Here is a 13,273-nt window from a genome sequence, read left to right as displayed (position 1 = left end):
ATCGGACTAATCTTTTGTATGTGGAAATGATATCTAGAAAATGGAACATCCGTGGGGTCAGCTCTCATGACCAGGTTACCCCAGTGCACTGTGAAGTGGAATCAATTCAGCAATAGGGCTTTTGTAAAGAATCAAGAAAAAGTCTGGGACCGAGTCCACTTCAATTCGGCATTCAGTAGCGCAAACGTCTCTCACTCTCTGCTGATTTCTGATCGTCTGCACCTTTGTTAAATTGACGCACACACGTGTACACACTGACACACACACTCTCTCTCTCTCTCTCTGTCGCTCTAATTAATTAGTCTCATGTCCAGCAGCTGTGCCTAGTTTCTCGGCGGATCCTGCCGTGAGCTGCCTATGCCATAAAAAGCATTGTCCACTAGTCCCTTCCTAACATTTTAGTCTAGTTTTTTTTTTGGACAAAATTGTCAATATATTTAGTTTTAGTCATCATAGCTTTGTTTTCGTCAGCGAAAAAAGCTGGTCGAGACCACCGTTTTTGTCATAGTATTAGCCGACAAAATCAACACCGAGCAGGCAATGTGATTTCTGCAGCTTCATTCATAAACCGCACACACAGCAACTTACTATCATTAGCTAAAGATTGGACAAGATTGGATTGTGTCCGGGTAGCTCAGTCGACTACAAGGTCATGCGTTCGATCTTGAGCGCCGCCAACTCAGTGTACGAGTGGCAAGTGAGTAGTGGAGGGAGCTGATGGAAGGTGCTGCGCTCCGCCTCAGCAACACATCTCCCAGAGGTCTGATGGAAGGTGCTGCGCTCCACCTCAGCAACACATCTCCCAGAGGTCTGATGGAAGGTGCTGCGCTCCGCCTCAGCAACACATCTCCCAGAGGTCTGATGGAAGGTGCTGCGCTCCGCCTCAGCAACACATCTCCCAGAGGTCTGAGGGAAGGTGCTGCGCTCCACCTCAGCAACACATCTCCCAGAGGTCTGAGGGAAGGTGCTGCGCTCCGCCTCAGCAACACATCTCCCAGAGGTCTGATGGAAGGTGCTGCGCTCCGCCTCAGCAACACATCTCCCAGAGGTCTGATGGAAGGTGCTGCGCTCCGCCTCAGCAACACATCTCCCAGAGGTCTGATGGAAGGTGCTGCGCTCCGCCTCAGCAACACATCTCCCAGAGGTCTGATGGAAGGTGCTGCGCTCCGCCTCAGCAACACATCTCCCAGAGGTCTGAGGGAAGGTGCTGCGCTCCGCCTCAGCAACACATCTCCCAGAGGTCTGATGGAAGGTGCTGCGCTCCACCTCAGCAACCCATCTCCCAGAGGTCTGAGGGAAGGTGCTGCGCTCTGCCTCAGCAACACATCTCCCAGAGGTCTAGCTCATTGTGGAACAGGGATAGACCCATCTCCCAGAGGTCTAGAGCATTGTGGAACAGGGATAGACCCATCTCCCAGAGGTCTAGAGCATTGTGGAACAGGGATAGACCCATCTCCCAGAGGTCTAGCGCATTGTGGAACAGGGATAGACCCCCGCGCGGCACGCTGGCCGATACAAGACACTCCTTACTCAAAGATTGGACAGGGAAGCCACGCTGTAATTAGACTCTCAGTCTTGATTAGAGGAACGCTGCCTCAGGTGTCTGGCAGTCTTGAGTTCAGAATGGTTCCTGGCTGCATACCATTTGTCTCCTCGCACAGCAGCAAAAGCATACGGTAGTCAAGTCGAGGCACCACGATTAGCTCCATCCCTCTGGTGGGTGATCAGCTTAAGAGCTTAATGTGATTTGTCTTTTGGTGTCGAAACAACACCCGTTTTAACAGCACGGGTAGCGAGGCAAAACACAGCTCTAGGAGAGAGTTTACATATTTCTTTAATGGGCCATTTAGACCTGACCTGAACTGAGATTGCGGCAGTATCGAGTTCACAGGTTCCCTCCTCCTCCTACCTTGATCTGGTCAGGTTCCCTCCTCCTCCTACCTTGATCTGGTCAGGTTCCCTCCTCCTCCTACCTTGATCTGGTCAGGTTCCCTCCTCCTCCTACCTTGATCTGGTCAGGTTCTCTCCTCCTCCTACCTTGATCTGGTCTCTCTCAAGCAGAAACCATGAACCGGAAGCAGCAGGACAAAAATCTGATATCTCCATAATAATTCAGAGTTGTAGTCCTGTTAGCTTGCGTTTACATTTGCGCTGTGGCACATCTACAATGTGTCACCAGTCTCACGCACATCGCTCCGATCAGATTTTGTTCGGAGTACATCGTCTCTGCCCGAGAGAGACCAGATGGGAGCAGGAGGAGGAACTCACTGCTGCCACCAGCTGGCGGAGTCAGGTTAATTTACAACAAGTTTAACCCATTTAGACCTGTGTCGCCTTAACTTTTAACCACTATTTGAAACTTTAGCTGTTGAAAAAGTAGCAGATCTACAAGCTCGTAGCGCGGCACCGAGTGCCGCACTACGAGCTTGTAGATCGGCTATTTTTTGAAAAATCGTGAAAATGTGGCGCATTTCTTTGCATCTGTAAGGTCCCTGGAACAACATCATTTCAGATGGGGGGGTCGGCGGCCAATTACATATCATTTATGGGGTCCTTGACATGAAAGGGCGGCGGTGGCTCAGGGGTAGAGTTTCTGGATGGTAACCGCAAGGTTGCCAGTTCGAACCCGGGCTCCCACAGAGTTAGTGTCGAAGTGTCCTTGAGCAAGACACTGAACTCCTAATTGCTCCTGATGTGCTGGTTGGTGCCTTGCATGGTTTCTGCCGCCATCGGTGTATGAATGTGTGTGTGAATGGGTGAATGTAATGCACAATCTCTGTAAAGCGCCTTGGATAAAGGCGCTATATAAATGCACCATTTACCATTTAAATAGTTTGAGAACCACTGATATAGAAACATAGGGTTTAACCCTATGGGTGTTGTGCAACCTCACCGTGGTATCCGAGGGTCGTGCCAGGTGCTGACCCCTGTCTGCGTGTGGAGGAAGTACACCTGGCCCTGCACGGTGGTTCGTTGTTCTGCACACCACACACACACACACACACACACAAAACACATTAACCAACCACCAACCTCAACTTTATGCTGATTGCTAATAGGAAAATAAGCCATGTTTTAAGGTATGTTCAGACGTCGCTCAGGTCGACTTTGTACATTTTTCAGGCTGCATTTGGCAGAAATTTCAGCCAAAAAAAATTTCCATCTTGAAGCACTTCTTTTTGTACAATAATCTCTCCGTCGATGAGCGCCCTCCCATTGTTCAGTTCTTCGATAAACAGTGTCACTGAGAACGACTAGATGTTAATTATGATGCAGACTAAAATATGAGCTCTCTCTCACCGTATCCCTCGGGCAGGTCAGGTGACTGGTGGCCGTGCGGTCTGTTCTGAGGGGTGTGGCCATGGTTTCGCGAGTCCTGGCCTCTGATTCGTTGCGTCTGAAGGCGGCCCTCCTGACCCGGCGAGTCGAGGCGGCAGTTCCCACCGCCCGCTGCGCCCGTGGTGTCCGAGTAAGGCAGTGGCTCCTCGCTGAAACAGCCCTCGAACACGGGCCTGGAGAGAGAGAAAGAGAGAGAAACACACACACACACGTGTTGATTTCATCGACTAAAACTAAGACGAAAAATGTTCGTCGACCACCTTTTTTTCACTGACTGAAGCTATGATGACTAAAACTAAGACTAAATATACTGACAATTTCGTCAACAAATAAAAATTAGACTAAAATGTTAGGAATGGACTAGTGGACAAGAGATCCAGTATAAGTCATTTTACAGTTGGTTGCATGCTGAAAATAGCTGATCTACAAGCGATCTACATCTTGTAGATCGGCTTTCAGAAAATCAGCCATTGCGACGGCATCAAGGCCCGCCGAAATACAATACATATTTAGTCGACTAAATCAACTGTAGATTTAGTCGACTAAAATCTTATGATATTTAGACAGACTAAAACATTCCGGGTGACAAAAAAGTGACTAAACTAAATGAAAACTATTGACTAAAACTAAAATTTGCTGCCAAAAACCAACACTGAAACACACCCCACACACACACAGAAATAAAGTCCTGTTTTTCCCATGTTGTTTTCTTTGAGTCATTACAGTCAGTCACATGATGGTCAACTGCTTTTTATTTGGTACTTGGGGATCACAGAGACGCAAGAGGATCAAGAGGTTAAGCCCCTGGCGTGACCGACCCTGTAACACTACAACATTAATGATTAGTATTCTCTACCACAGCCTTCCTCATCTATGGCTCAGCACCCTAACTAACCCTAACCCTGTAACACTACAACATTAATGATTAGTATTCTCTACCACAGCCTTCCTCATCTATGGCTCAGCACCCTAACTAACCCTAACCCGCAAGTGATCTGGTGAGGCCAAGAGTACCACTGACATAGAAAGTTAGAAACATGAGTTTTCAGAAAGAACCGGCTTCAGGTCTGAGAAAAGATTCAACAAATGTCTTCTAAATCCTGACAGTTTTCTTAAAAACCTATGTTTCTATGTCAGTCAGTCTCAACCTTTTTCACTTCAAGGACCCCCAGAATGATCTGTATTTGGCCGCGGACCCCCATGTGAAAATATGTTGTTCCAGGGACCCCCCAGAAGCTAATATTTGAGTTAAAATATTCACTGTGAAAGAATATATATTCAAAGATTTGCGCGTTTTCACGATTTTTAAAAAATCTACAAAAATCTAGATCATAGCGTGATCAAAAAAGCTCATAGCGTGGCACAGAGTGTAGCTATTTAAAGTTTGTAGCTTGTTAGCTATTTAAAGTTATACTTTAAATAGTTATTTTTATACTTTAAATTAGCTATTTAAAGTTATACTTTAAATAGCTAGTATAACAGTATAACATAATGCTTAAAACACCAAAAATGGTTCCCGCCCAAAATGGGTTAAACAACTAGTAAAAATGACTAGAAGTGAATGCCCTAGTGCAGAACTCACCCTTCATTCTCTAACAGCCCTCTGCAGTCGACCACAGGACCTCCACTGCCAATGCGGTCTCGCGTCTGTAAGCTCACTGCAACACACAGGTCAACAAATACATCCATGGATGGACTGAATGGAACTTTGCACTTTGTACAGGAGGGGAGACAGACAGACAGACAGACAGACAACCTGTCCATTGACCTCCAGTGTAAACATTTCAGAAAATCTAAGACATATCCGTTAGTAAAGTTTCAAGCACACCATTCCCAATGAAGCAATTAAATATGACATATTGCATGATGTGTGCCGCAAAATAAAACGGTAGGAATTCTGCAGCACACTTTTGTGGATCATATACAGTAATATGCTACATAATAGTTGCAACTACAATACTAATAAAATCAGACACGTGGTGTGTGTGTGTGTGTGTGTGTGTGTGCATACTTTGAGCACTCGAGTGAGTGAGCGAGGGAGCGCATGGGGGTGTGTGTGTGTGTGTGTGTGTGTGTGCGCCTGCAGTCTTACCTACGATCTGTCCCCGTACTGCGTCGCTGTCTGAGGGGTTCAGCTTACACAGGTCGAGCCGCTGGTCTGCAGGGAGACAGGAGGCCATGTAATGTTTACAGCAGAAAATATTGGGGTTAACACCCCGAAAGCCTGGGGTTATTTAATCCATTAAATCATAGCGCCCAGCGATTTATAGCAGCGGAGCACTTTTACCGACGGACCGGATTTTATCCCGGATGTGGATGTAGCAGCTAGATGTAGCCAAAACACTCTAGAGGTGATCGACAACAACAGGAGGTATAATTAAATCTAACGCGACTAGCGACGGGACCACGGTGGGCCGTCTAACACATGATCTTTTCTTAGAATTGGACGGAATGATTTAGATCAAGAGTTAACGTTTTAAGATTTTCGTTCTCGTCGGCTAAACAGGGGGGGGGGGGGGGGGGGGGACATTTTCAATGACGTCCCACTGTTAACGCAACATCGAGTATTGCTCAACAGGCGTTCCTAGGCTGTGGAGCGATGCGATCGGTTTTTCATAATATTTATTTTATTTGGAAAAAGCAGTACAACATAGACAGCATTTCTATTTATACATAGGACACAAGTGCAATTCCCAGGTTTTTTTTATCAATAAACTTCGTCTTTTGGATAAAACTTCGTCCTGGGGGCTGGGCGTTACTAATAGAAAGGACGGTGAACTTTGTCCTGGGGGCTGGGTGTTACTAATAGAAAGGACGGTGAACTTCGTCCTGGGGGCTGGGTGTTACTAATAGAAAGGACGGTGAACTTCGTCCTGGGGGCTGGGTGTTACTAATAGAAAGGACGGTGAACTTCGTCCTGGGCGATTGGGATGTTACGCCATGGCGCTCGTGAAGTACGAGCGCCATGTGAACCATGGCTACTACAGTATAAAATGTTAGAAAGAGACGGGAGAGAGGGAGACGTACATCCTGTGTCCTTTAGTCTGCTGATGGCGTTGGAGAGCAGTCGTATGCAGCCCAGGAAGCCTGCACCCTGTCGTTTGTGGATCTTCTTGTGGTTCCATACGCTGATGGTGATGGAGTCGGTCTTCCCAATGTATCTGGATAAACAGATAAAACACACATCCTTTTATCAGCATACGTTTGGTGACTCAGACTTAACCGAGGTGGAGCAGTGCAGTACAGAGTATACACTTTTCATGCCTTACTGAGAAACTTAATGTATACATTTATGTGTCGGCTCAATGAGTCTCAAAACTGTATAATTATGCTGCTATGTAACCCCAGCTTCAGTAGCACTAGGTACCGGTCTGCTTTTCGGAAGCACTGATATGAATGTTTATTGTAAAATGTATGTTTTTATGGGTTAGGAGTGTTGCTTCTCTGTATGTAGTGTTTTATATTGTCTGTTATTGGTCCCTGAGTCTGAACAAATAAAGTTGATTGATTGATTGATTAACCCATTTAGGACTGAGAACCAGATTCTACCAAATGTCTTCTAAATCATGACAGTTTTGTGAAAAACCTCATGTTTCTATGTCAGTGGTTCTCAAACTATTTCATGTCAAGGAGACAAGGACCTGACATACATGACGAAGACCCATAGGGGGTCGAAACCTTGTCATCCTTCCAAATAAAATCCCGGTGGGAGCTACAAAACAGTGTGCGGACTACATCTCCTTCTCCTGTACTTTATTCTCCTGTACTCTGTATCTTTTTGTTCAGAACCTGAAACTTTTAGAGATGTGCGTACGTTCTTTTGGATTCAGGACCCCAAAAATTATATGTAATTGGCCGCCGATCCTCATCTGAAATTATGTTGTTCCAGGGACCCCCCCCAGAAGCAAAGATGAGTTAAAAACCTTCGCCCTGAAAGAATATATATTCAAAGAATATTGCGCCACATTTTCACGATGTTTAAAAAATAGCAGATCTACAAGCTCGTAAAAAAAGGTTCCCGACCACATAGATATTATGCTAATGCTATAGAAGATGTGGGCAGTCACGCATGCATGCACTGATTTTAGGGATTCATATTACGATTATAATTTTTTTTAATATAATTTAATGAATAAATTAAAGTAGACAGCGCTTTGTTGACACATTAATGTCAAGCATGTTTTTCCATGTATTGATGTCTGCCTCTGGCATGTTTTCTAGGAGTGAGCTAGAATCTTTCTTAATTATTTCTTTGTGTAATAATTACACAAATAAATAATTAACAAAAAAAATAAAACATGCCAGACATCAATATGTGGAAAAACATGCTTGATGTTTAACCCATTTTGACCTGACGTCGAAATTTTAAAAAAGTCTTCAAAATCCTGACAGTTTTCTGAAAAACCTTATGTTTCTGTATCAGTGGTGCTCAATATTTCATGTCAAGGACCCCAAAAATTATATGTAATATCCCTCCGCTCCCTCATCTGAAAATATGTTGTTCCAGGGACCCTCTCAGTAGCAAATATTTGAGTTAAAATGTCCACTCTGTAATTATATATATTCAAAGATATGAGGCACATTTTCACGATTTTTCAAAACTAGCAGACCTACAAGCTTGTGGCGCGGCGCGACGCGCTGCGCTATGTGCTTGTAGATCTGCTATTTTTCAATAGCTAAAGTATAACATAACGCTTAGTTAAAACACCAAAAGGGCTTCCCTTCCAGAATGGGTTAATGTGCGAACGAAGTGTTGTCTACTGTAATTTATTCAAGTGCTTATTGTTCAAAGACACCAAGCCATGAAGATTAACAGAGTTCTCTCATTCATTAGTCGAGTTGATTGCAAGGCTTTGTTTGTGTTGTCACTATATCTGCAACGACTTAAGGGATATTACACTTTCCAAAAAAAACTTTTGGTCATTCTATCGTCTACTCAGGCTTATGTGAACCAGAGTGTAGAGTGTAGAGTGTAGCTTTGATCTCGCCGCAAAGCGGGTGCCTATGGGCTATAGTTCCAAACATTGCTCCTATGGCTGGAACTATCCCATTGAGATAGAATGAGCACTTCCGCATTCCATTGTTACAATGGGAGTCAACGCTAGTGTAGCCAGTCTCTTACTAGATTACTCTTATGTGAACACCCCGGGCAGTTTTTAAGTTGCTCGATTCAGCATTTAGATATTTGATATTCATTTTAGCTGCGACGCCCCCTTCCTACACAAACCCATCGTAACTGATATTGTCCTAATACGTGAGGGGGGCCGTGGTTTTTCATTTACCGTTTATTTATTTTTTAATAATTATTTTAGATTGTTTTGAGCAGCGCTCAAGGAGCTTCTTTTCCAAAATAATTATAAAAAAATGAAGGACCCCCAAAACTGTAATGTAATTGGCTGCCGACCACCATCTGAAAATATGGTGTTCCAGGGACCCCCAGAAGCAAAGATTTGAGTTAAAAATGTTCGCTCTGAAAGAGCGAACATAGCTCATAGCGAACATAGCTCATAGCTCATATGAGCTATGAGCTTGTAGATCTGCTATTTTTCAATAGCTAAAGTATAGCTAAAGTATAACATAATGCTTTGAAACACCAAAAGGGGTTCCCGCCCAAAATGGGTTAAAACTGTCTGGGGTGTTCACATAAGACTGAGTAGACGATGAAATGACCTAAAGTTGAAATATCCCTTTAGAAAAGGTGCAGAAGGACGCTGTTCTAATAGTGACAACACCCAGAGAAACACTCGCAGGAAGCAGTTGGCAAAATGACAACTATTTTTAATGCCAAGTTAAACAGGCTGCACTGGTAAGATGGGGCTACGTTGTCCCCCGAGCAGAGACAGCTTCAGGTTGGTAAGATGGGGCTACGTTGTCCCCCGAGCAGAGACAGCTTCAGGCTGGTAAGATGGGGCTACGTTGTCCCCCGAGCAGAGACAGCTTCAGGTTGGTAAGATGGGGCTACGTTGTCCCCCGAGCAGAGACAGCTTCAGGTTGGTAAGATGGGGCTACGTTGTCCCCCGAGCAGAGACAGCTTCAGGTTGGATCAACTTGGATCAGTAGGTTTTTATGGGAAGCAATAATATTTATTAACCCATTTTAGGCGTTCTACGCATTGTGTTATGCTTTAGCTGTTGAAAAATAGCAGATCTACAAGCTCATAGCGCGGCACCGAGTGCCGCGCTATGAACTTGTAGGTCTGCTATTTTTGAAAAGTCGCGAAAATGTGGCGCAAATCTTTGATTTGAGTTTGAGTTTTTAACTCAAATCTTTGCCTCTGGGGGGGTCACTGGAACAACATATTTTCAGATGGGGGTCGGTGGCCAATTACATACACTTTTGGGGTCCTTGACGTGAAAATGTTTGAGAACGACTGGGTTTTTCAGGAAACTGTTAGGATTTAGAAGACATTTTTTAGAATCGTCCCCAGTCCTAAATGGGTTAATTCAATTGATTGTCCATGCATTGTTTAAACATACCTTGTAAATAGAAATACTTCAAATACCCAGTGAAGAAAAATAGGTGTGGAATGTGGAGTAATTAATTACTTTAAAAAAACGTAATTTCTTTGTATATTTAAGTTATTTGTCATATCTGCCCAGTGCAATTTGTGATTTACCGTATGAAGCCTACAAACCAAACAAATTAAAATTGTGCATGTTCCAAATGTTCAATGCCAAAAACACAATTAAAATCACAACTTCATTACAACTTAAAATTGTAATCGCGACACAGCCAGCGCTACTCACAGGTCGTAATGTTGGTTCCATTTGGGGTCCAGTGTGCTCTTGACTGTGTCTGTGGAGTGGCATTGGCCTGATCCGTCCACCACCACCTTAGCAAATGGGTCAGGTAGGCCTACACACACACACACACACACACACACACGTACACACACACATTAAGTGTACTGCTAAAGTTCCCAAATCCCTTTATTCACACAATGTCCGTTTGGAACGGTGCCCATTGGGAAAGCAAGCCCCGACGTGGTTATGCAATACCAACGGTTATGCAATACCCATTGTACCCGTTGTTAAGAGTACTTAATGCAACAATCATCTGAGTACTCGGGAGCCGGAGGCCAATCTAGTCATGATATCAGCACAGCTCCACATGTGGCATGAAAAGGACACAGACATACAATGATCTATGACTATGAGCTTAAAAGGAACTCAGAGAGACAGACGGACACCGAGACAAATACAGAACACGAACACGAACACGAACACGAACACACACACACACACACACACACACACACACACACACACACACACACACACACACACACACACACACACACACACACACACACACACACACACACACACACACACACACACACACACACACACACACACACACACACACACACACACACACACACACACACACACACACACACACACGCGCGGTGGTCTGAGACCTGAGAATATTTCGCAAAGTAACAACAATGGTGTCAGAATGAAATGGTCTGCCTGAACAACGGCAACATATTATGATTGCATTGCATTTCGGTGCAACTAAAAAGTAGTGTTTAGAGACATTGTCAAAAAACACATGTATGCGGAGTGGCTATTGTGAAAAATGATATCAATAATACGTTAGAAAAGGTTACATAGTGTGACTTAAAGCTGCTATAAGCAATAATATGTCAAATTTTAAATGACCTTTTTATTTGTTTTGGTAGAACGCTCCCAAAAGAAATGTAGTCTCTGTGACACATCAAGGGGCCGCAATCTGCATTCAAAGATGTTCCTAGAAGCTTTGTCATTGGTCGGAAAAAAACCCGGTCGCAAACCAATCAGGAAGCAGACAGGCAAATCGACCAACAAAACTTCTAGGAAAATCTTTGAATGCAGATTGCGGCCCCTAGATGTGTCACAGAGACACATTAAAAAGGCCATTAAAAATTTGACATATTACTGCTTAATAGCAGCTTTAAAGAGGCCTAGCATGTGTAGACTGTACATGGATCATCCCCTTGGATGAGCCTGCAATCTGTAAGCCTCAAACAGAGTCTGTGTGTGTGTGTGTGTGTGTGTGTGTGTGTGTGTGTGTGTGTGTGTGTGCGCGCGCGCGCGCGCTATGCTGCCAAATAGTTACAAGGGCTATCAGTTTATAAACACACCGAACCGCCCATATGTTCGGGTGATGGCAGACATTTGGCCAGACAGACAGACCGAGACATCGTTTTACGTATAAACTCCACCCCCCCACAGACACAACAATAATTCAGACGGAATGAAAGGTGAACCAAATTACTTACGAAAGAAGTCTTTCTTTGCGAGGTTCTTGGCACATAACACTGAAAAGGAACAGAGAGAGAGAGAGAGAGGTCAAGAAACAGCAGAGCTCCCGTCACACGAAACAGAACAAATACGTTTTACGAATTACATTTGATGCCAGAGTTGGGGATAAAGAGACAAGTGTGCACAAATGTAAAAAATCAAATTCTTCCACGTGTAGGCTGTGGCATATTTATGCTGCCATGCAGAGAAAGTCTGCCAGTGTGGGTTGAATGCCAGCGAGGACAATGCATGAAGGCCCCAAGGCTACAGCTGACCGAGGGAACATTGCTGGGACACACAGACAGTCAGACACCACAGTAAAATATAGGCTAGTGCCATGCTGAGACCGCACACACACACACACACACACACACACAAAATGGTAGAACATTCTCCCTTTGCCACATCTCAGGGAAATCTGACCGCAAAGTGCATACTGACCTAGACAGTAGACACTGTGTGTGTGTGCGTGCGTGCGCTGTATATATAACATATATATGTACTCAGTGTTTACAGCTTCCACTGCATGTGTGCGTCCTTGTTAAATGTTTTGCGTGAAGGAGGCCAGACTGTCTGGTATGAGAGCAGGCCCATGTAATGTTACATCAGGTCAGATCAGCTAACAATGAGGCCATGAGAACACCACTGAACTACTAGGAAACTCTTTTCTTGGGTCTCCTTCTCTCTCTCTCTCCCCTCCTCACCCCCTCCTCGCTCGCACACGCGCACACACACACACACACACACACACACACACACACACACACACACACACACACACACACACACACACACACACACACACACACACACACACACACACACACACACACACACACACACACACACACACACACACACACACACACACACACACACACACACACACACCTTGTTTATGGGGCAGAGTGGGAACAGGTCCAGGAGGACCGGGTCCAACAATGACCAGTGTTGTTTTTGGCAGCAAATTTCGTTTAGTTTTAATCCTATTAGTCTCTTGAATAGTTGTCATTTAGTTTTTGTCACATTTTAGTCACCTGGGATGTTTTAGTGTTAGTTTAGTTTTAGTCGACTAAATATCATACGATTTTAGTCGACTAAATCGACAGTTGATTTAGCCGAACAAAATGTATTTTGGCGGGTCTTGATGCCGTCGTAATGACTGTTTTTTTTTCACTTGCTGAAAATAGCCGATCTGCAAGCCCACTAAGCGTCGCGCTGCGACGCGTTGTGGGCTTGTGGGGCGCGTTAACGGAGTTGCACCACTCACTTCACACGGGTGTGATTTCTTCTTCACTAGTTAGTACATGTGGTGCAGAGATAAGTGTGTCAAGTCACAGTGTTGACAAAAATGTCGACCCTCATTACGCCTCTGTCTGGAGCACCAATGACAGCTCGGGCAGTAACACTTCCAGTGTGCCGTTTCCTTTCAGAATAAAGGCTCCAGAGTGCCCAGCACAGATGAGGCATATTTTACTCTGAAAAGCCCTGCCTTCCATTTCCCCCCAAAAACCACAAGGTATAATCTTCCATTATTACTTTGCGCTGTCACATCTCAACTCTAGTCTCTAGAAGCGTTCATATTCCAAACGAGATGATTGGTTAAGTCAGAAATGACAGAACCATTGCCGTTTTATCAAAACCAC

At 44.5% G+C, this 13,273-nt stretch overlaps 1 protein-coding gene across 2 annotated transcripts in view; it reads right to left on the bottom strand.

Annotated features, from left to right (window-relative positions):
- The window catches only part of smurf1 (SMAD specific E3 ubiquitin protein ligase 1), a 55,748-nt gene that overhangs the window by 25,376 nt on the left and 17,099 nt on the right, over positions 1–13,273 (bottom strand). For both annotated transcript variants that reach the window (XM_079520655.1, XM_079520656.1), the window contains exons 2-8: positions 11,606–11,644; positions 10,086–10,194; positions 6,367–6,500; positions 5,432–5,497; positions 4,922–4,997; positions 3,301–3,512; positions 2,894–2,978 (exon numbers count right to left, since the gene is read on the bottom strand). In XM_079520655.1, coding sequence (XP_079376781.1) covers positions 2,894–2,978; positions 3,301–3,512; positions 4,922–4,997; positions 5,432–5,497; positions 6,367–6,500; positions 10,086–10,194; positions 11,606–11,644 — 721 coding nt within the window. The remainder of the gene's footprint in view (positions 1–2,893; positions 2,979–3,300; positions 3,513–4,921; positions 4,998–5,431; positions 5,498–6,366; positions 6,501–10,085; positions 10,195–11,605; positions 11,645–13,273) is intronic.

Source organism: Electrona antarctica (assembly GCF_951216825.1).
Source record: "Electrona antarctica genome assembly, chromosome: 14".
Lineage (NCBI taxonomy): Eukaryota > Metazoa > Chordata > Actinopteri > Myctophiformes > Myctophidae > Electrona > Electrona antarctica.
Note: the sequence above shows the minus strand (reverse complement) of the source record. Positions and strands in the feature narration are given on the sequence as shown.